At 47.1% G+C, this 23958-nt stretch overlaps 1 protein-coding gene across 1 annotated transcript; it reads right to left on the bottom strand.

Moving 5' to 3' along the window:
- Positions 1–10935: 10935 nt before the first annotated feature.
- ATOX1 (antioxidant 1 copper chaperone) lies at positions 10936–23958 on the bottom strand. Its single transcript, XM_049647958.1, has 4 exons — positions 23777–23958; positions 17230–17305; positions 13404–13572; positions 10936–11074 (listed from the first exon to the last, which is right to left on the bottom strand). Exons 1-3 carry the CDS (start codon positions 23780–23782, stop codon positions 13448–13450), a joined length of 207 nt encoding a protein of 68 aa, XP_049503915.1. The 5' UTR covers positions 23783–23958; the 3' UTR covers positions 10936–11074; positions 13404–13447.

Below are 23958 nucleotides of genomic sequence, written 5' to 3'. Positions count from 1 at the left end.
GAGCCTGTTTCAGATTCTGTGTCTCCCTCTCTCTCTGCCCCTCCCCTGTTCATGCTCTGTCTCTCTCTGTCTCAAAAAATAAATAAACGTTAAAAAAAAAATTAAAAAAAAAAAAAAGAAAGTTAGAAATTAATTAAAATAGTCTAAACCACTTCATTTTACAAAGGAAGAAAAAGTCTCAGGGAAAGGAAAGAACTTTCTAATGTCAATTAGCAAATCAGTGGCAGAGTGAACTAAGACTCAAGTTCTCTCTCACTCTTTAGCATTTCATTTTCCAGTTCTTTCCAGGAGAAGGGACCATAGATACAAGGTACCAGCCTAACCCAGTGACTCAAGAATGGGAAAGATTTGCATACACAGCCTCTACTACAAGACATTGTGTCCTCCAACACCAAATTTGGCTCTTTCCACATAAATCACAGGGGAGAGAAGCTGTTAAGGACCCTGGCAATGGTTCCTCCCAGATGGCTTTGCATTTTATTTATTTTAAAAAAAAATAATGCACCAACAAAGGTGGGGGTCACAGACACAGAGGCCACACAGTGGAGATGACAATTGGATGAAGCGGGGTGTCTCTCCCATGGTGCTGTGTGCGCTGAGCCTGACACACAGGAGCCCCAGAGATCACTGTGGTGAAGTATGTCGCTGAATCTCTGGGACCAGAAGAAGTGAGATGCAGAGATGAAGGCTGGAGCAAACCCAAGCTCTTCTGCTGTACTCCCTCAACTGTTCCAATCAGCATGGGGCTGCCCCTACCTCAAGTCTGGGGGAACCCCTCGTGCTCCTGAAAGTCAATCATTTTATATTGTGAAAGATGCCCAGCACACTTTTGGGTAGGATATGGCAGCATCTTCTAGCTCTGATCGGCCAGATTCTAGAGGCCTCTCCGTCCTACATTCTTGGATGGTTTACAGGTGGGCCTGTTGACTTCTGCCTTTTCCTATGGATTAGAATTAGCAGACACCATTTAGCAAAGATGTTATTATGTGTTCCCTGAGGGGACAGAGGATGTTCCAAGGACTTAACATCTGGGAAACAATGTTTACTTCATCTCCTCTTTGAAGAGTCAGGAAATACACTGTTAGCACACTGAAGGCTCTGAGAATTCCCACAGTAAAGAATTCTGCTTGATTTTGACGGACTTGGCATTTCCCAAGCTTTTTTGACTTTTGGATCTGGTGTTTTACCAACAGCATTCTGCATAGAACAGTTTGGCGAGTGATGCCACAGCCCCTTTGCAGGATAAAGGATCCATTAATACACACGTGTCACACATACCACATGGGTAGAAAAATCACCTTTCCGGCCCAAGTAGCCCATCTCTCTGGAAAAGTACTGAATTATCCCATACTCCATCAAACTCCATTCCTGATAGCCCCAAGAAGCAATTGCGGAACTGACCTAACCCTGCCCAGTCTGGGGTGGGGTCCCGGGGGACAGCTGGCTGGGCCCCACCTCCTGGCACTGGGCTTGTTGTACCAAGAGCCCTGGCCAGCCGGCAGCCACCCAGTGTGTGTCTGGGCTAGTTTCCCCTTCCTCTCCCTGCTCTTTTTGGAACACAGCTGAATGGCTCCAGTCTCTCAGCCCTACTCCTGGCCAACACTGGACCCCTCGAAGTCTGGCCAACTCCTCTCCCACTGGCCTTGATAAACACCCCCTCCAAGCTGGGAAGCACAGCACTGGGCTGTTTTTCTCCCTCATGCACCCCAGGAAGCCTCTCCTGTGCCTGGGCTTCCTTCCCAGACCTCGGCTGCCAACCCGTTTTAAACTCATCCTTAGCCCAGTCAGTCACCTGAAGAAAAAGAGACTCACAGAAGGCCCGAGATGAAAGAGGCTTTAATCTTGTGGCGTTTTGAGTTTTGTTTTTAGCAGGAAAGCCTTATTTTCAAAACAAATTTCTTATGCGGAGTTTACCAGTTTATAGAACAAATAAGTAAGGACATTCAGGGAAGACTTGTTTATTCCAGCAAAACGCTAGAAAGAAACAAAATGTCCGTTAGCAGGAAGCAGGCTTAATAAAATTATGGTGAAGTCATACCCTGAAATACTACACAGCCACCTAAAAGTGTGAGGCAACCCCCAACTCTAGCAAAAGTCCTAGGACAATCCTTATTCTATGTGGACAATATTTGGTTAACAAGTTATTTTTAGGAAGCACCTGGGGGGGGGGGCTCAGTCGGTTAAGCATCCAACTCTTGATTTCGGCTCAGGCCATGACCTCACGGTTCGTGAGTTCGAGCCCCGAGTCAGGCTCCAGGCTGACAGCTCAGAGCCTGTTGGGGTCCTCTCACTCCATCTCTCTGTCCCTCCCTAACTCGTTCACTTTCTCTCTCCTTCTCTCTCAAAATAAATAAAAAATAAACTTCTAAAAAGGTTTATAAAAATAATTTCATTTTAGGGCAAAAGTGAAGATCATTACTTGTGTTGTTATAATGAACTACTTCCTATTCAAATTTGTCTACTGTTCACATGGTACTTAAACATGGTGACCAAACATCCCACTTTGCGCAGAACTGAGGGGTTTCCGGGACATAGGACTTTTAAGCGATAAAACAGAAGCCCCCAAGCAAAAGGAAGAGTTGGTCACCTTACACTTAACAGAAATTAAGACTTTATTTTAGAAAGAAAAGATTACTAGGAATTTAGTCCCCAGCATATTCACAAATGAAATTGAACCAGTATTTATACTATAAATCACAAAGGCAAAACTGTATGGACTGATAGGAAACACAAAACCATCTCAGATATAGTGATAGGTAAGAAAAAAAAGGCAAGGTGTGGAGAGTGTGCCACACGTGTTCTCATTTTGTAAGTTTTCTCTCTCTCTCTCTCTCTCTGTCTCTCTCTCTTCCCCTAAAGGTCAGAGTGGGGGAGCAGTGGGGGGGTTTATTCACGTCATAAAGGGAAGTTTGTGACTTTTTGTCTATTTGCGTACCATATCCTAAGAAAATGGCCGGACAGATTTTCACCAAATTTTAAGGATGTGTTTGGGATGGTCTGACTTAAAATATGGGTTGTTTGGCACCTGGAAATTGCATTCTAGGGAGCCTGAGAAGGACGCTTCAAAGAGCTAAGCAGTCATTCTCCAGAGAAAGCTGACCCTAGTTAATAAGAAAGGCCCACATGAGTCACCAATTGGAAAAGACATGCAAGATGGGTTCAGGTCCACTGACAGAGAAAACAGAGTGGTTTCTAGTGAGTGTCCAAAATCAAGGATCACAAGGTAGACTTTCCAAATGGAAGGCTTCAGTGTGCAGGTCTGCTTCCCACATGGGTAAGATCAGACATCTAGGTGTGTAAGGATGTATGTGTGCATGTATGCTTCCAAGGGGAGCAGCTCTTGCAGATATTACAGCTTGCGTTTGCAGACTGCTCCTGAAAGATGCATATGAAATTGACCACAGTCCACGAGTGTCTCTGAGGAGGATCACAGATCTGAAATGAACAGGTATTTATTTTTCATTGCACAGCCTCTTGAACTGTTGGCAATATTTTCCACGGTGTACGTCAAGTCCTTTTTCTTCTAATTCGTGAAATATGGCAAGCGTACAAAGAAAGTATACAGAATAATAAGGTTGATATCTTTGTATCTACCTGCTAGCTTTGACAAATCTTAACATTTTGCCATAGATGGCTGTACTGGACAACCCCACAGCTCCCTTCTTGTGTCTTTCTCCTCTACTTTCACACAGAACACTCTGGACACTTGTGGTCATCAGATGCGTGGGTTTTGTGTGTGGGTTCTTGTTTTTCCCCACAACAAGCAATTCTGTGACACCAGCTGAGTGTCCTAAAATGTAACTCAATTCTGACACTCTCTGGAGACAGCGTCAGATCCCATAGGTCAAGGTCTCAGTCCAACAAGACTCCCCCTACTCAAATGCCAGTCCCAAGTAATAGATCTGTGGTAGACTCCCAGGCTTACCCACAACTTTCACCTGACTTGGCTACAAATTGGAGGTTCTCATTTCTCCCTCCTCTCTAGGTGTGATCATTTATGACAATAGCTCATCGAACTCAGGAAAACACGTTTACCAGTTGATTAAAGGAAATGATAAAGGATGCACTTGAAGAGCCAGATGTAGAGATACATACGGTGAGGACAGGGAGAGTCCTGGGTGCAGGAGCTTCTGTCCTTGTGGAGCTGGGGTGCACCACCTTCCTGATACCTGGATGTGTTCACCAACCTGGAAGTTCTCTGAACCCCAACTCTCTAGGATTTTCTTTTTTTTTTTTAAATTTATTATTATTATTATTAGTTATTTTGAGAGAGAGAGCAAGCGGAGGAGGGGCAGAGAGGGAGGGAAACAGAGAATCCCAAGCAGGCTCCCCACCATCAGCTTGGAGCCCCATATGGGGCTCGAACTCACAAACCACGAGATCATGACCCTGAGCTGAAATCAAGAGTCAGACACTTAACCGACTGAGCCACCCAGGTGCCCCTGTGTACCTTTCATTTCCTTTTCTTATCTTATAGTATTATCAAGAACTTTCTGTACAACGTTGGAAAGCAGTGGTGAGAGGGGACATCCTTATCTCACACCTGATCTTAGTGGGAAAGCTCCAAGTTTCTCACTATTGATTTGCTGTAGGTTTTTTTGTAGATATTATTCATCAGGTGACCTATTCCCCTCTATTCTAGTTTACTGACAGTTTTTTTTTTTTATCATGAATGGGTTTTGTGTTTTGTCAAATGCTTTTTCTGCATCTACTGATATGATCATGTGATTTTTATTTTTTAGCCTATTGATATAATAGATTACATTAATTGATTTTCAAATATTGAACCAGCCTTGCATACCTAGAATAAATCCCACTTGGTTGTGGTGTATAATTCCTTTTAGACATCATTGGCTTTGATTTGCTAGTATTTTGTCAAGGATTTTTGATTCCGTGTTCATAAGAGATGTTGGTCCATAGTTTTTTCTCCTTGTAATGTCTGTCTGGTTTTGGTGTTAGGGTATTGCGGGCCTTATAGTATGAACTAGAAGTATTCCTTCTGTTTTCATCCTCTAAGAGAGATTGTAGAGAATTGGTATAATTCCTTCCTTACATCTTTGATAAAACAACTCATTAATTTTAACAGATAAGAGGATTAGTCTCTGTAGAAAGATGCCCACCATCTACCACTCTTTGTTTTCCCCGAGGTATCTGCATGGAACCTTAGATTTCCATAGAACACAGCTTGAGATCACTGATCTAGATCATGAATCAACACATTTTTCTGGAAAGGGAAAGACAGTGAACATTCTAGGCCTGTGGGTCATATGGTCTCTGTTGCAACTCTTCAACTTGGCCAATACAGTGCAGAAGCAGCCCCAGATAACAGACATTGGAGATGAAGGTGTGGCCAGGAACTATTTAGTGAAAGCAGGTTACAAAACACCACTACTAATAAAATGGCTAATGCTTGTTGAATGCTTTCTACAACCAGCCACTGTAGTAAATGATGTACATGGATTATCTTCCTTCATTGTCAGAACCACTCTGTGATACAAGTGTAATCTCTAATTTACCGATAGGGAAACCATTTATGTTTCCTTATATAGACAGTTGACCTGTGAACAGCTTGGGGGTTGGGGCGCCAACCCCCTGCACAGCTGAGAATCTTCCTATAACTTTTGACCCTCCCAAAGCTTTACTAATAGCCAGCTGTTGACCGGAAGGCTTCACCTCTCCCTCTAGCCCTTCTTACCACCTCAATGGCTTTTCTGGCCTCTCTAATTACCAGGAGCATAAAGGGAACCACAGTTCCTGTTTAGAGCAAAAAAAGAGTTAGATACCCACAAACGACTGCCTGGGTTAAGGCTATTTCCAAATTAGACCCTGGGAGGGGCAGTGATCCAGCAGAGTTGGGGCCAGGTCTGCTGTTGGGTGTGACCAGACCAGGCAGGCCCAGCCCTTTTACAGAGTGGTAGGACTCAGGGACACGTCCTCAAAAATGTGAATTTGGGGATGTGGCGGCTGAGGGTCTACTATGCCCTGGGCATTTTGTGCACATTACCTATGAAGTGGGTGCCATCTGGGCCACATCTCCTAGATGAAGGGAGATTGAGTAGCTTGTCCAGATTTCCTCTATTCGAGGAACTCATGCTCTCCCAACTCATTCCAGCTCTTTCCATGTTGAGCCGGGAACTACGTGGGCTGGCATAGGATCAGTAGGGTCCAAGGTTCATGTTCTCTTAGCCTCCACTCTCAGGAAGGCATCAATGAAGAGGCTAGTGATCAGGTGGTCTGGTAACTCCAGCTCTGTCCCTGAGGAAAGGTGGAGGAGGGAATTCGGGATACTGATCGTGAAGTAGGCCAGCGAGGAGTGGGAGGGATCAGAAAGGAAAAGCATGTTCTGTCTCTGAGGAGCCACCACAGGGAACGGATAGACTGATGCCCCACATGGCAGGACTAACCAAGCTCCAGTCATGAGAAGTGCCAGGGATGTAAGGGTGGGTTCAACACCAGAATCTTCCCTCACAGGGCTGTCCAGGGCAGAGCAAGCTGCTGGTGGTGCTCCCTCTTAGGGCTGGTGTACACACTAAGGCCTGGGACCACCCATCAGAGGGAGGGGATGTGGACTTTTGGTTGGATGACCAACCAGGTCTTCTCCTTCCCTAAGATCCTGCAAGGATAACCATAGCCAAGCTGAGCACCTTTGTGTGTGTGCATTACCTCACTTTAAGAAAAAAAGTATTGTTGGGGGGCCTGTGCAGCTCAGTCGGTTGAACATCTGTCTTTGGCTCAGGTCCTGATCTCACGGTTCATGGGTTCAAGCCCCGCGTCAAGGTCTGTGATGACAGCTCAGAGCCTGGAACCTGCTTCAGATTCTGTGTCTCCCTCTCTCTCTGCCCCTCCGCCGTTTGTGCTCTTTCTCTCTCTCTCCCTCTCTCTCTCTCACAAAAATAAATAAAAATATTTTTTAAAAAAGAAAAAGGTATTGTTATTAATTATTTCTATTTTACAGATGAGAAAACCGAAATCCTGGACAGTTAAGCAGCTTGCCCAAGTTCCCAGAGCTGGTAAACAGCCAGGCTGGGACTGAACCTGTTTGTCTATAAAGCCTATGTTCTTTTTCAAGTCTGGGGACCATCATTCAAAAAGGATCAGGATGCCAGGAACCCAAGATAAGCAGACCAATGAGAGCTAGATCCTTATTTCCAGAGACTTTGATATCTTATTTCAAGGCAATCAGGAGATTTGCAGACCCTCCCATCTTAGGTAGCAGATTAAGAAACTCGGCCACTTAAACCAAGTAGCCACAGCCCCTAAGGACATGGAAATCTAAAATCATCTCTACAGACACTCCCCAGAAATTGCAGACTTGAGGTTTTTAAGAGACTGGCACTGATTAAAGGAGAACACAAGAGAGGACCTTGACTCAACCAACCGCTCACAGCATGCTGAGATTTCGTTTTTACTTTGCGTCATCTGACATGGTCAAATCTCTGACACTTTTCAAATTTCAGTTTTCCAACTTCCAATAGCATAATGGTGAAACTTTTCATTCAAACAAAAAGCTGCATTTGTGCAATGCCGTCATCAAGCGTTTGGCATGGGATCATCTTGCTTAAGGCTCACAATAGCCACATGGGGTAGGTACTGTTATGGTTTCCATTCTACAGATGAGGAAACTGAGTTACACAAAAGAATCAGTAGCTTTCCCAATGTTATACGGTTATTAGGTGGTGGAGGGAGAATTTGAATCTAGATTTGTTGAAGTCCAGAGGATGTAGGAGGAAGCCAAGTTGATAAAACTATGACTTGAGCTCCCTCGGTTTGGGTCTGGGGGTTTTCGGTTGGAAGAGACCTGCCCACTGAGGCTCTCTCTTGTGCACACAGAGCCCTTGGGGAACCTTACCAGCACCAGAGAGCCGTTTAAAAAACTGGAAACAACTCAAATGTCCATCAACAGGTGAACGAATAACCATTCGTGGCTTGTGGTACAGCCCTACAATGGAATGCTTACTACTTGGTGATAAAGAAAAACAAGCTACTGATACCCATAATAACATAGATGAATTTCAAAAAAATCATGTGGAGTGGAAGAAGCCAGACAAAAATGAGTATGTACTATATGATTGCATTTATATAAAAGTCTAGAACATTTAAACTACAGTAATTGTGACAGAAAGCAGAATGGTAGTTGCTTGGGGTGGAGAGAGGGGTGGGGGGGATGGCCAAGGCACCTGAGGAAACTTTCTAAGGTGACATAGTCACTATCGTGGTTGTGGTGATGGTTTCATGAGTGTGTGAAAAAATCAGACATGCAAGGGGCGCCTGGGTGGCTCAGTGAGGTAAGCATCCAACTTGAGAATTAAAAAGAAGAAAAGAAAAGAAAAAAAAAAAAGAGGTGAAATAGGGGAATGGGGATTAAAGAGTATACTTTCCGTGATGAAATGAAATGAAACGAAATGAAAAAAAAAAAAAAAGAGAGAGAGAGAGAGCATCCAAATCTTGATTTTAACCCAGGTCACGATCTCACGGTTCATGAGATTGAGCCCCGCACTGGACTCTGCCCTGATGGCAGGGAGCTTGCTTGGGGATTCTCTCTCCCTCTCTCTGCCCCTCCCCAGCTCTATAAATTAATTAATTAATTAATTAATTAATAGTTTAAAAAATCATACACTTAGAATGTATGCAATTTATTGAGTGGAATTATACCTCGACAACGCTGTTCTTTTAAAACACATTCGAAAGCAAAAATCTTGTATTTAACAGGAGGCAGAGACAGGGGACTTGCTTGAGCTCACTCAGCATGTGGAGGGGCTCCCTCTGTGGCCCACACCACCATGGGGGTTACGGCCTCACTCGGGTCCAGCCCCCAGGCTCTGCCTCCAGCACCGCAGCCACAAACGACTTCTCTGCAACCGTGGGCTCTGTCTGCACTGGACAAACCAAGGCTTTGGCCACAGGATGGGCAGGTTGACGGAGGCAAAGTGGCTGAGAGCTTTACCCCACTGGTCCCAGAAACCATGACAATGACAGTTCCTGGGAACCCCCAGGGGTCACTCTAGACTGCTGTACTCACAACCTGGGACCTTGACAAAAATGCAAGCCTGCGGAAAAGGACCAGACTAGGAAACCTTCTCCTCTGAAGGATGAACTCAATGTCAACTGTGCACCTACCGTGTCCCAGTCTGCTTTCTCATGTGGATCAGAGGATGGAGTGACATTAATGTAAAGGCATGGCACTCAGTAAACATCCCCCCCCAAGGGTACCTATTACACAGCCATCAAATATCCCCAGTGCCTTTTCTGTGCTTGGCCTGATCCTTGAGGGCAGGAAAGACACGTGGACAAAAAGCTTTGTCAAAACACTGAAGCTGGTGGGATAAATGCTGTGAGGGCCAAGAGAAGAAATAAATTACTTCCAGTTGTGGAGAGGTTTCGTGGAGGCTGTGGTATGTAAGGGAGGGAAAGGAATTTGTACATGGAGACAGGATGGGGGTGGGGAGGGTGGGGCAGCACAGACGCAAGCGAGACACCTAGGGGACACCTAGGGGACACAGGAGTGGCCCGGGTGCAGCAAGGGCTGCAGGGTCAGGCTCTGGAAGAAGCACCCCAATAATATACAGACACATCGGCTCCCCGCTCCCACCCCTGCAGAGGCCCACACTCTGCTGTGTGATCTTACTTGCTCCATGGACGGCCAGCTGGGCTGCTGGTAGGCGTGGCAGCTTCCCCAGCTCCTCTGGAGCCTGAGATGGAACCTGAGGGCCTCAGCTGGAAACTGGGTGGGGGAGAACTCCTCCAAGGGCCACTCGTCCTAGGCAGCCATGGCGCCTCAATCCTGGGGTGTTCCCAATGGGCCAGCCAGCCTGAACCTGGTCTCCTGGGAGACCGTGAAAACGGAAAAACCCTCAAGTTCATCCCCCCAGAACCCACAGGATGGGTCTTAAACTCCTGCTGGTCAAGCCCAAATGACACTGCCATCTGGTGGCCAAAGAGCCAGATACCATGAGGGTTGGCAGAGGCCCTGGGCTGAGGGCCACAAAGGCACAAATGGTGGAGACTTGTTTAATAACTGCATAATGGGACCAAAATTTTGCTCTCACACAGTCTAGAGTTGAAACAAAGTCTTATATAAGTCTGGCTACCAAGTTCCCTGAGTTGAAGGCATTATGAGTGTGCAGAGGAGGAAGCTGCCTCTGAGATTAGGTGACAGATCTAAGGTCACAGCTGGGTCTCCTCCATGCGTGCCCCATAAGTGGTTAAAGCCTTTCTCAGCGTGTGTTACCCAAGACCCTTTCCGAAGGCAAAGGCGGAAAAAACTATTTCCAGGAGATGCCTTTTTCTCTTTCACTTACAATCATATGGTGAAATTTTCCAGAACCTGAACGACATACAGTGGCTTCATCTAGTCCCGAAGGCTAATTAATGGGAGGTGTGCTTGTGTATTCTTGCGTGTCACAAATTTGCTTTCATTTCTAATATGGCACAACGTATAGAGCCAAAAGCTCTCTGAGGAACTCAATAATTTTTAAGAGTCTGAGACGTGTACAGAAATGTATTTTTCTTTTAATAAAATAAAGCTACACACACTAAAACATTCCCTTTGTTTTGACATAATGGCCCAGCTGGGAGGTACCGGAGCTTGGACTCTATCCCAGGCAGTCTGTCTTTAAGCCTCTAGCCACTATTCTAACTGTTTAAGATTTAACATCCTTGAAATGCAATGCACTTAAGGATGGACAGAAGTCTTTCAAAATATTGAAAACAAAGGGGATCGCCAATCTGGCCCAACATCTTCACCTTACAGATGAGGAAAAGTGAAGCCCGGAGAGGGGAAGTGACTTGCCAAAGGTCACAGAGCAAAGAATCAGAATCTGCCAGGCCTCTTGCTCCCGGTTGGGAGCTCTTAGAACTCCAACCCAAGAAAGCATTGTAATTACCTTTTCCACAGCATGTGAACGAGTAACATGCAGACATTGCAAGAGACAACACTTCCAACCAAAGTGGCTCGATTTTATTGCAGGGAAGGTAGGGAGGAGCAGAGCAAGTGAGGGTCTCTGTGGGAACCCCCATTGCCGAGTAGGACTGCCAGGCCCCAGGTCTGTCTGGAAGGCAGGAGAGGATCAGCGACCTGGAAAAGAGAAGAAATTAGGTGGGGCAAGAGTGCCATCTGCTGTGCACATGGAGGCATTGCAAAGCAGTAGAGGTTCACTAAGAGGCAGCTGTGGGGGTGCACACCACGCCAGCTAAGCCTGTTATTCTGGGTTGGCTGGAACCCATTAATCTAGCTCAGCCAATCACCACCGAGGCCTTTCTGGGAAACTTCCAGGGCTGCTGGGATGGAACTCCCTGTCCTGTTTTAATTCACGTTGGGAAGGCAGTGAACAAAATCACAAGCAAACAAATCTGCCAAGGTGACTTCGTAACCAAGAAATGCTGGGGCGCCTGGGTGGCTCAGTTGGTTGAGCCTCCAACTTCAGCTCAGGTCATGATCTCACAGTTTGTGGGTTCAAGCCCCACGTCGGGCTCTGTGCTGACAGCTCGGAGCCTGGAGCCTGCTTCGGATTCGGTGTCTCCCTCTCTCTCTGCCCCCACCCGGCTCACACTCTCTCTCTTTCTCAAAAATAAATAAACATAAAAAATTGTTTAAGAAATGCTCTCCCTGATTCCCAAACCTGGCTTCAAATCCATCACTGGAGAACCTCTTAAAACAGACTGAGGCAGATGCTGCAGGGATGTGTGGGGTAAAGTTCACCTGACAGGTGATTCTCACCGAGAATCTGTGCATCTGAGTCTTTCCACACTACGCGTGTTTGCTCACACACGCCCAGATAAAATTAGCTGCTATCCAGAATTTGCTTCAAAATGGCGGGGGGGGGGGGGGGGGGGGGTACAGTTGGTGGAGCATAGCTGAGACAACGATGGCAAGGACTTATAATTGGATCTGGGTGAGGGTAGATAGGGATTCATTTTCCTACTCGTACATTTAAAATTTGCATAATAAAAAAGCAAAGATAAATAAGTTAATTAAAAACTATGAGAATTATTCAGCCACAGAAAGGAATAAAGTACTGATACATGCTAGGGCTCGGATGAATACTGAAAATATTACACTAATGGAAATCGTATGGTTCCCCCCCCTTTATTTATTTATTTATTTATTTATTTTGAGAGAGAGCACACACAGGAGGGGCAGAGAAAGGAGAAAGAGAGAATCCCAAGTAGGCTCTGCACTGTCAGCACAGAGCCTGATACTGGGCTCCAACTCTCAAACTGCGAGATCATGACCTGGGGCCGAAACCAAGAGTCAAACACCCAACTGACTGAGCCACCCAGAAACCACCCTTCGTATGGTTTCTCTTAAATGATACATCCAGAATAGGCAAATTCACAGACGCAGAAGGCCGATTAGTGGTTCCCACGGGCTGGGAGAGGGGGCTGTGTAGAGTGACTACTTAATGGGTTTGGGGCGTTTTCCTGGGGTGATAAAGCTTTGAAACCAGAGAGTTGCACAACATCCTGAACACAGTGGATGCCACTAAGTGGTACACTTCAGTGGTGCCCGGGTGGCTCAGGCCCATTGAGCATCTGACTCTTGGTTTCAGCTCAGGTCATGATCTCACAGTTCGTGAATTCGAGCCCTGCATCACTGGACTCTGTGCTGAAAGGTGGAACCTGCTTAAGATTCTCAACCTCTCTCTGCCCCCAGCCCTGTGTGCGCACACGCGCTCTCTCTCCCTCAAATAAAAAATAACTTCTTTTCTGATTTGGGATGCCTTTCATCCTGCCTCTGCCGCTCGCCTGTGCGTGGCTGGGATCACGTCACTTTCCCTCTCCAGCCTTGTGTTTCTCAACGGCACTGAGAGCACTGATCCACATCAGGGACGTGGCAATCACTGGAACTGAAACACCAAAGGCACTACCTGGGCAGTGACAGCTAGGGAGGGCTGTGCTGTGGAGGATTCTGAAGCTGTGGCTGGGCACAGAGGGAAGGAGTGTTGGCTCCATAAATCACGTCTATCCTGGTTCCACGGTGAACGGTTCTGGCACAGGGCACGTTACATGCCTCTCTGCATTGTGTGAAATTAAAGGGGGCATCCAGCTTGGACACGAGGATTGTTTTTGTACTCATCTGGGAAGAGGGCACGGTCAGGAAGCTGACAGCCGTTCCGAGTGGGAAGAGAGACCAAGTTGAATTAACTTACCTGGTCAGTGCACAGGAGCATGAGACCCGGGGCACAGGCGTCCTCTCGGATGGGACAGTTTATCAAACCATTGCTCAGAGTCATACACTCTATACTTAAACCCCGCTGATCATGAGATGCACTCCCCAAGTCATAAAAGGGAACCTGGGAGACATCTAACACAGTGCTCTGTGTGCTGTAGGAAGGCTGTGAGGATTCCTGAACTTAGGATTTGCATCAGATAATGAAATATTTTGTACAAGGGGCCTCACCCACCTGCCCCCGTTGGTCCATCTTGGGCCCAGGGGTCCAGGCCCTCATTACTTGGGGCCGAGGTAGGAAACAGCTTTTCCTGTTTTTCCCAGCGTCTCCAGCAGAAGGTCCACGCTGTGCTCAGAGTTGATGCAAACCTTCTTGTTGGGTAGGTCAATGTCAAACTCAACTCCTGCAGGAAGAGGAAGTCGGGGGGTGTGGGGAGGAAGCAGAGATCATCCCAGTCAGAGCAAGAAAGAGTCCAGGCTACAAAATTCTTATTCACAACCGCCTTCCCCTTTCCTCCACACCAGGTGCCAGCAAAATCTTAGGGCCAGAGGACATGTGTTACGCATTTTGGGCCACATGGACTCAGCTGCATATTCTTCTCTGTGTGTATCGCTTTTACAGTCCTTTAAAAATGTAAAAACCAGGGCACTTGGGTGGCTCAGTCGGTTAAGCATCTAACTCTAGGTTTCAGCTCAGGTCATGTTTTCACAGTTCGTGAGGTCAAGCTCTGCGTCAGGCTCTGCGCTGACAGCACAGAGCCTACCTGGGATTCTCTCTCTCAGAAAAAAAAAATAAACTTTAAAAAAATGCAAAAACCATTCAGCTGTACAAAAACAGACTGTTGGCCAGATTTGGCCCATGGGCTATAGTTTGCCAATCCCTACTCTAGATTGGGCTTCTTTCAAGTTTTTTTTCTTCTTTTTAATTTCAAAAGTAAAATACAGGTATGCCTGGGTGGCTCAGTCGGTTAAGTGTCCAACTCTTTTTTTTTCTTTTTTTTTTTTTTCTTTTTAATGTTTTTTTAATTTATTTTTGAAGGAGAGAGAGAGAGACAGACAGACAGAGCATGAGCGAGGGAGGAGCAGAGAGAGAGGGAAACACAGAATTCGAAGCCGGCTCCAGGCTCTATGCTGTCAGCACAGAGCCCGATGCGAGGCTGAAACTCACGAAACGCGAGATCATGACCTGAGCCAAAGTCGGACACTCAACCGACTGAGCCACCCAGGCGCCCCTAAGTGTCCAACTCTTGATGTCAGCTCAAGTCATAATCTCACAGTTTGTGAGATCAAGCCTCATTTTGGGCTCTGCACTCGCAGGGTGGAGCCTGCTTGGGATTTTCTCTCACCCTCTCTCTCTGCCCCTCCTCACCCTCTCAAATAAATAAACTAAAAAAAAAAATAATAATAATAATACAGATACACCATTAAAAAAAGGCAAACGTGTCTGAATAAAACTAGAGCGTTAAGGCTCCTTACTATCTCCTACCTCCAGAAGTCACTACAAACAGCACGGCATCTACCCAGTCTTTTTTGCAGACAGACAAATGAAAAATAATTCCCCCAAAGGGCATCATACTGTATACACAGGTCTTGCTATATTTCACTTTCCGATGTCTGGGATACCTTGCCCATCTTAGTATACACAGGCTTACATAATTTTTTAGCAGCTACGCTGCATTCCCTAGTGTGGATGTACCATACACCCACTCGGTCCCCTGCTGAGGGACACTGACATTGCTGCCTCCAATTTTGCACTATTATCACACAATGGCTGCAGTAAGCACACTTGAGCATAGCTTATAAAACTTGTCCAACTATTTCTATGCCATGAATTTACAGGATGGAAACTGTGGGGCAACAGACTGGCACGTGTTAAATGTTGATATTGTAAAACCACCCTTCAGAAGGACGGTGCCAATGTCAAGCCACCCACCTCGCCCCCAGAGCAGTACATGGGAGTACCTATAATGTGTTTTGTTGAGAAGACAGAATGCAGAGAGAAAGCCCCTGATAGGTTCTAGGCCTGGCTTCATTATTGACTTGTTGGATGGCCACAGGCGGGTCCTGCCCATTAGAGGCCTCAGTCTCCCCATCTGTACATGAAGGAATTGGGGGTGGCCAGCCACTATGGTCTCTCCGGTTCACATATGCCATTAGTTTGTGAATCCTCAGGCCCAGAACTGTTCATCTAAGACCCCAACTCAGAAAACCCTCTACCTCACCTCAAGAGGCCACCCAGGAGGGGACAGTAGCGAAAGACAGGGAAAAACCTGTCCCAGTTCAAAGGGAGATCCCCAAATGCTTGAAGAGCCTTAAAAAGCCCATGACACAGGATTTTTTTATTTTTATGTTTATTTATTTTTGAGAGAAAGAGAGATAGAGCATGAATGGGGGAGGGGCAGGCAGGGAGGGAGACACAGAATCTGAAGCAGGCTCCAGGCTCTGAGCTGTCAGCACAGAGCCTAACGCGGGGCTTGAACTCACAAACCGTGAGATCATGACCTGAGCTGAAGTCAGACGCTTAACCGACTGAGCCACCCAGGCACAGGATTTTATCATAATGTCTGAATTTGTACCTAATGGATACCAAGGGAGGGAAAAAAAAATGCAGTGTGTCCTAGCTACACACTGGATTTTTGTCTTTCATTTCAGAAGTGTCTCCCTCCTCTTTGGAATAAATATTTTGGTGGCATCGTAGAGCTGGAGGAAACTCTGGGATCATCTAATCCAGTGGGTTTCAAACTGTTTTCCCTGCAGCCCAGATTCCAGGTCGGGTGTCAAGAGTGACATAGACGCACCCTCCCTTCATCCGGAGTGTGTCTCTTGGTATCCGAGGGGCTTCTGAGCAGTTTCATTCTTAAAATATCCACGGTGAAAGCTGACACAGGCTGACAGGCCCATACCACAGCTGGGGAAACTCAGGCCCCCGGGAGAAGAGGCCACAGTCACACAAGAAAAGTCAGCAGTCACGTTTTCCCCACTGCCTCAGATGCTTTCAAGCTAAGATTCCAGTTTAGGGGACTCAAAACCAGCCATTGACTCACTTCAGGCAAGTCACTTCCCCTCTTGGGCACTGGTGTCAACATCCCCATTCCACAGATGGAAAGGACAGCTCAGAGGAAATGTTCCAAGTGCTAGTGAGAGCACATCCATGTGGAAGCCCTCTGAAAACCGGGTATTATCTAGGGTCATAAAAATGAAAATCTTATCAAGAAATAAAATAAAACTAATTACCTCATGGAGCCCCAGGGCCAGATCCCAGCCCTCTCTGGGCTTCAGTTTCCCCAGCTGAGAACTGAGGAGGCTGGATGAGAATAATCATTTTCTTTTTTATTTATTTTTTAACGTTTGTTTATTTTGAGACAGAGATAGAACATGAGCGGGGGAGGGGCAGAGAGCGAGGCAGACACAGAATCCAAAGCAGGCCCCAGGCTCTGAGCTGTCAGCGCTGAGCCCGACACGGGGCTCGAACTCAAGGACTGCGAGATCATGGCCTGAGCCAAAGTCGGACGCTTGACTGACTGTGCCACCCAGGCGCCGCGAGAGTAATCACTTTCTAAATATGTCCAAAAGGGGTGTGTTAGGAGTTCTGCACATGACTTGAGCCAAAGTTTATTTTTTTTTAATATTACAATTTTAAAAACATTAATAGAAAATGACACTCAAATGTATCTTATCAAAAGTTACCACACTGAAGATCACCAACATATTAACTAGTTCTGCCAGGACTCTGAGCTAGATTGTGGGGCCGAATCCCAGCTCTGCCACTTACTGTGTGATCTCAGCCACATTGATTAACCTCTCTGAACTTCAGTTCCTCCTGCTTATAATGGAGATAGTCCAAGAAGCTACCGAAATGGTTGTGGTGACAGGTAGATGACTTGATCCTCAGAAGCCACTAAGCAGAGTATTTGACACATGCTAAGTACTCACTACATCGTAGTTTTACTGTTGCTATCAGCTTCAACTCAAGCTTCTGCCCCACCTCTGCATGCACTTGAGCATGACAGAAGTGCCTCGGTCTCCCCCACCTCGCTCCTAACCCTGGGCCGCTCACTCACCTCCCAGCTTGTTGAGCACCCGACTGACCGCATTGGAGCAGCCTTCACAGGTCATGTCCACAGAGAACTCGTGTTTCTAAAACAGACAAAGGGGACCATGAGCTAAGTCGTGCAGAGCGACCCAGATACCCCAGCAGTGCGCAGGTCCACCCAGAGACCAAGACAAAGGGCAGAGAGGGCAAGATCTGTCATCAGACTCACCAGTGGCCTGATTCTGAGCCCTTCTAGTAAACTGTAAAGTGGAGGAAGGAAGGGTTTCTCCATCTTACAGGTTGTTGTATTAAATGAGGTAATCCACATAAATCCGTTAGGAGTGTCTAGCACACAATGAGTAGAACCACGTGAGAAGCTAGTTTCAAATGCTGGTTTCTAGTCTTACCTTCAAAATCTTGATTCTTGAGTTATGGGGTTGTCTCAAGACATTGATAACTCTGATATGGGGTGGGCCCACGCACTCTGAGCAATGCTGATCTGGTGGTCTTATCTACGCATTGGAAGATCACCTTCTGCATTAGAATCCCTTGAGAACTTCCAAAAACCACCAGTTCTGATCAACAAGTCTGGGCTGGGGTGTCTGTTATGGCTAATAAGCTTCACTGGTGTTCGGATACACAGAGATCACTGTTGTCATCCACATGCCTCACTGCCAGAGGCAGCCCCTGAGTCCTGGGAAGGGAAGGGAAGGGAAGGGATTTGCCTGGGCTCCCAGTGAGTTGGAGGCCGGGCCAGTAAGGGGACTCAGACTCCTGGACTCTTCATACAGGCTCAACATCCTATAGTCTCCAGGGTATCTGACAAACCAAGTGCATGAAGGCAAGCTTTGTTCAGTTCATTGCCGCAATCCAATACTTGAACAGTGAGTGCCTGGCACAGAGTAGGTGCTTGAGTTGGGTGAATGGATGATTGACACGGCTGGTTGAGGGTCTCTGGTTCCTTCCTTTGCTTTCAGACAAGGATTACTTATACCAATACATCCTTTATTTTAAAATCTCTGGAAATAAGATGAGCTTCAGTTCCCAGGTCTAGCACTTACAAGCTGTATGATTAAGTTACTGAACTCCTCTTGCCTTGGTTTCTACATCTGCAAAATGGGGATGAGAGTCCCTCTCCAGGTTAGTGAATGGGACAAACATTTTAAGTGTGCTGGCCAGCATCCAAGATGGCTCCAGTGATCTCCAAGTCCTGAGTATTTATGCCCTTGAGAAGTCCCATTCCACTATGTCTCAGGGCTGGATGTCCAGTAGAATAGGGTTGAAGTGATGTTATGTGACTTCTGAGACTAGGTCATAAAAGACATTGTGGCTACTTCCTTGCTCTCTCTCTGGGATCATTCACTCTGGAGGAAGCTGGCTGCGACTTTTTTTTTTTTTTTTTTAAATTTTGGGTGTGGGGAGGGGAAGAGAGACAGAAAGTAGGAGAGAATCCTAAGCAGGCTACACACACAGTGCGGAGCCCGACACGGGGTTCGATCTCACTACGGTGAGACCACGACCTGAGCCGAAATCAAGAGTCGGATGCTTAACCCAGGTGCCTCTGGCTGCAAAATCTTAAAGACCCTCAAGTGACCCTATAGAGAGGTGCTCATGTTGAGGAACTAAGTCTCCAGCCAAAAGCGAGGTGAGGGAGCCATCGTGGAAGCAGATGCTCCTTAAGATGAGTACAGTCTGGGCCAACATCTTCATTACAGCTTCACCAGAGATCCTGAGCCAGGAACACCCCACTGAGCTGCTCCCAGATTCCTGACTCTCAGAAACTATGAATTAATGAACGTTTATTGTTTTAAACTACCAAGATTTGAGATAATTACTCAGGAGCAACATATAACTAAAACGTGACGTAAAGAGGTTGGAGCCTACCAGTAGTTTCCACAGGGTGAAAAATTAGTTGTTGGATTATTTTTAGTTTGTTCCAATCTTTTTTTTTAACTTCAAAAAAAAAAAAAGGCTACATTTTTCATAGAGCACTTCAAAATATTTCAAATTTGTTATCTCAGTTGGAATTCTGGACATAGCAATGTTTCTTGCTGGGAGACCCCAGGCAAAAATCCCTGTGCCTTACTGGCCCCAGTCAGGGGTATATAATACCTTATCCATACCAAAAAGGTATTAGCCAACTCAAGTTTTCTCAACCTCCGTGCACACAGGAATCACCTGGGGGCTTGAGGACATGGGACTCTGCAGGTGGCTGCCTCAATCAGCATTGAGGCTCTGGGGTGGGCCCTGGGCCCCTCCATTTTTAACTCACTGGGGGGATACCAGGAGGCAAGACCATACCCCTGCAAAAAATTAGACTAATGGCGGTGACTAGATGGCTCAGTCTGTTGAGTCTCTGACTTCAGTTCAGGTCATGATGTCATGGTTTGTGGGTTTGAGCCCTGCATTGGGCTCTGTGCTGACAGCTCAGAGCCTGGAGCCTGCTTCAGATTCTGTGTGTCTCTCTCTCTGCCCCTCCTTTGCTTGTGCCTTCTCTCGATCAAAAATAAATAAATTTAAAAAAATTGGATGGGGCGCCTGGGTGACTCACTTGGTTAAGCGTCCGACATTGGCTCAGGTCATGATCTCGCGGTCCGTGAGTTCGAGCCCCGCGTCGGGGCCTGTGCTGACAGCTCAGAGCCCGGAGCCTGTTTCAGATTCTGTGTCTCCCTCTCTCTGACCCTCCCCCATTCATGCTCTGTCTCTCTCTGTCTCAAAAATCAATAAACGTTAAAAAAAAATTAAAAAAAAAAAATTGGACTAATGGCTTCTCAAGCTCTTTCCAAGTCTCAGAACATCTTTGGGTCTGGCTTATCATCATGGGGTCCATGGGAAACTAAGACCAAGAGTTAGGAGTTTGGTTTTCAACTATTTTATTGAGGCCAGATCTGCAAAAACTGCCTTAAAGAAAATGGTCAGTTTTTCTTTTCTTCTAGTTAAACCCCACTCATTCCTTCAGCTTGTTGGAGGACACTATCAGCATGACCTGGGAGCTTGCAAAAACGCAAAATCTTAGGTCCCACCGCAGGCCTCCTGAATCAGAATCTTCATTTTAACAAGACATCCAGGGGGCACCTGGCTGGCTCAGTCGGTGGAATATGCGACTCTTGATCCCGGGGCGGTGAGTTTTGAGCCCCATGTAGGGTTTTACTTTAAAAATAAAAATAAATAAAAATTAAAAAGACACCCAGTTTATTTCTACCCACATTACAGTTTGAGATGCTGTTCTAGAAGATGAATTGGCAAACTACACCCTGCCTGTGACCTGGTCTTATGAGGTTTTACTGAAACACAGCTAAGCTCGTTGGTGCACTTTCACATTGGAATGGCAGAGCTGAGTAGCTGTAATGGACCACGTGGTTCATGAAGCCTAAGGCATTTTTTTTTTTATTTAAAAAAATTTGTTTTAACATTTATTTATTTTTTAGAGACAGAGAGAGGCAGAACATGAGCAGGGGAGGGGGAAAGAGAGAGAGAGATACAGAATCTGAAGGAAGCTCCAGGCTCTGAGCTGTTAGCACAGAGCCCGACGCGGGGCCCAAACTCACGAACTGCAAGACCATGACCTGAGCCGAAGTCAGATGCTCAACCAACTGAGCCACCCAGGTGCCCCAAGCCTAAAGCATTTTTAAGTATTTACCTGGCCCTTTAAGAAAAAGTGCGCTGACCCCTGCTCTAGAATAACCATCAGACAATCAATTTATCGATTGGGTATTTATCAATACCCAATCAAAGCTTTAAAGGGTTCACAAGACCAAGATAATACCTAAATCTATTTATTGAGTGCCCATATGTGCCAAATGCTCTTTGTACGGTATCTTGAGTTAGTCCTCGCTCAGCTTGGAAAAGGAGCTAGTCACCCTGTTTTTCTCCTGAAGTTCCCAGGGGTTCACTGAGCTGCCCATGGTCACATGGTAAGTCTGTGCTGAGGCGTGGGATGTGAACCCAGGCTCTCCTGGCTCCAAGGCCATTTTAGCTGTGGAGCAGCCAACACACTGCCAGCTGCCACTCCATGACGGTGACTCTCAGCAGGAGCTCTGGGAGTGGGACACCTTGCGAAAAAGCACAAGTTTATGCTGCCCAAGAACCTAAAGGCAACAAACACGGGCAGCTTTCTGCTGCTGACTACAGAGAGCAGGCCCCCTTTCAGCCTCCACAGTACAGAGGTCAGAAGCCAGAAGGCGGCTTCTGGGTGGCAAATGTTACAATTCAGTGCTCTTCTCCTCTAGTTGGAGTTGCAAAAGTCGATTTGGGGGTGGGAGAAAAATCTACTTAATGGGCAGAATAATCTATTCTTTACAGAGAAGCCCAAGGCCGGCCGGCCCCCTGTTGCCTCAGTCCCTCAGAGCCTCCCCCCATCACCTCTAAGACGGGTCCTTGAAAGCAATGAAAAAAAGTCTAGTAAACTGTCCGACTCCTTAATTGAATCTCAGAACTGGAAGGGCAGGAACGCAGTGGGGTCACATTGTCCAGCCCCTTCCCAGGGAAGAAATTCTTTCTCGAAAATCCAGGCTATTCAGTCTTTGAGCACAATGTTGATAAGCAGTTTACTAACGCTAATATTTGAGTGCAAACTACATGTCGGGCATTGCTCGAAACCCTCTGTGTGTATTACTGTGTTTAATCACCACAATGTTCCCAGGAGATGGCCTCATTATCCCTTCTTGACAGAAGAGGGAGCTTAAGTTCAGACGTTAGGTCACTCACTCAGAATGACACAGCTAGTGAGTAGCAGGGCCTAGGCCTTGTCTCTTCCAAGCCTAACCTCTCAACCACTGTGGTCCTTGTTAAAGTGGGGTTAACACTTGCCCGCCTATAGGTCCTACCCTATTTGTCCGATGTCTACACAAGAGCTACCATTTCTTGGGGACTAGCTATGTCAGTGGCTATGCTACATATTTTATATTTTACCTGGCATTTTTCCAGGTAATACTAACAATAGTCCTCTGAGATCACGGTTTTTATTCCCATTTTACAGATGAGGAAATCAAGGCACAGAGAGGCAAAGCAACTTGCCTGAGGTCACCCAGTTGACAGGCGAGGGCACAGATTTTTCAGAGGCTTCTGAGATTCCAAGTTTTTGTTGGAGAATCCTCTCATGTGACATGCTCTTCCCCTCTCAGTTTTGACCACGGGTCCCTGAACTAATACCACCTTCCTTCAGCTGCTCATCTTGTGATATGGTGCCTTCATTCTGATCATCCACTCTGGAGGGTCTTTCGCTTGTCAAAATCCCCAGAAGCGAACCCAGAATAGAGTGATTCTCAAGCTGGCCTTTCCTTCACTGCCACCCCCTACAAAAACCATCACTATCCCAGTCCCAGGGGGATTAATGCTGTCCTCTTAACATTGCTAAAGGCAGATCTGCTCAAGTAGGAGGGCTGATTCTGTCGGGTTCTTTGTCCATACTTTGTGTTGTCTGAGGATTTGTCTCAAGGCACTTGGCAAAACCCTAGGGAAATGACACCTGAGATGTTTGTGGCTTGGCCCAGGGAACTTCTTGCTTACCTGTCAGCTCCCCAAAGCTAGGCTGCTAAGACACAGCGTATCTGTGGGACACATCTGCGTATAAGCTTGAAGCAGAGCCATTAACTAGGCACCCTGGAGGAAATTGGTAAACACCACATGACCCCAACCAGTATCTACAGGATGTAACTGACATCACAGTTTATTCCCAAGCCGGTGTGACCACTTTTGTCTGGCACTTCCCAAGTGATCAGGCCAGGAGAGACTGGGAGACTAAAGATAAGGGGCTTAATCCTGGCTCCACCCAACGCCTGCGAGACCTCCCTCCAGTAAGTCACTGGGCTTTTTCTTTTTTTTTTTATCTGTGAAAGTCCTTAATTCCTTATCTACAAAATGAGGCCTTGAGCAACCACGTAAGTGCTTTAAGACTGAGTGAACTTCAAAGGCTAAGACCGGCTCATTCCTCCCCAAACTCGGTCATTGAGCAACTGGCAACTTTGAGCAGGTCCCTTAACCTCTCTAGGGCTTAGGGGTTCAGGTTCAGAAAGTGATCCGTAGGAAAGGTTAAAAGCACGGTCTCCATTCAGCGCTGAACTGAAAATCGGCCAGAGTGGGCAGGGGAAGGGAAGGAAACCACGGACCTCTGAAAACCTGCCGCGTCCCGGAGGCCACAGCCACGCTCCCCCTCCCCCCACCAACTTCCCCCCCTCCCCCATTCCCCCTTTCAGGCCAGGTCCGGGGACTGGCACAAGCAGGGCGAAGGCGCAGGGACTAGACGTCCCAGTTCCAGCTCGCCACCCGCTCGGCGACTGTGCCCTTCCCTGGGTCTCAGTTTCCCCATCTATGCAAGGAAGGGCTGGGCTTGTAACCACTGGAGGCCCTGCAGCTCCGATGTCCTGAAGCCTGACTCCTACATAAAACCCCTTTCGGATCGGATTTTCTGGAAGGTCGCAGAAGCTGGGAGTAGATGGGAAGAGAGTGAGAAGAGAGACAATAACTCCGGCTGCGGCCTGAGCCCTTGAAGAGCGACGTGTGGCCGATCGGCGGTGCAGCGGAGGCGCAAGCCGGGGGCCCGGGTCTGCGCGGGGCGGGAGCTAGCAGGAACTTACCGGCATGACTGTGGATGTGGTGGTAGCGACGCCTGGGCTGGCTCTGAGCTCTAGCGCCGCTGTGCTTCCGGGGCTGGGTGCCGAGAAGCGCCGCCCCTCACGCGAAACCCCGCCCCCTTCGCCGCGGCCGGCCGTTAGGCCCCGCCTCCCTGGCCGCGCGGGCAGGAGCCGCTGGACCGCCG

This window comes from Panthera uncia (genome assembly GCF_023721935.1).
Source record: "Panthera uncia isolate 11264 chromosome A1 unlocalized genomic scaffold, Puncia_PCG_1.0 HiC_scaffold_17, whole genome shotgun sequence".
In the NCBI taxonomy this organism is placed as follows: domain Eukaryota; kingdom Metazoa; phylum Chordata; class Mammalia; order Carnivora; family Felidae; genus Panthera; species Panthera uncia.
The sequence above is the reverse complement of the archived record's forward strand: the minus strand, read 5'-3'. Positions and strand labels throughout refer to the sequence as shown.

What these genes read in the sequence shown, in the direction of transcription:
- ATOX1 (XM_049647958.1), bottom strand. An exon ending in GGTGCTCAACAAGCTGGGAG is followed by an intron (nt 13,573 to 17,229) that starts GTGAGTGAGCGG and finishes CTCTTCCTGCAG; the next exon opens with GAGTTGAGTTTGACATTGAC.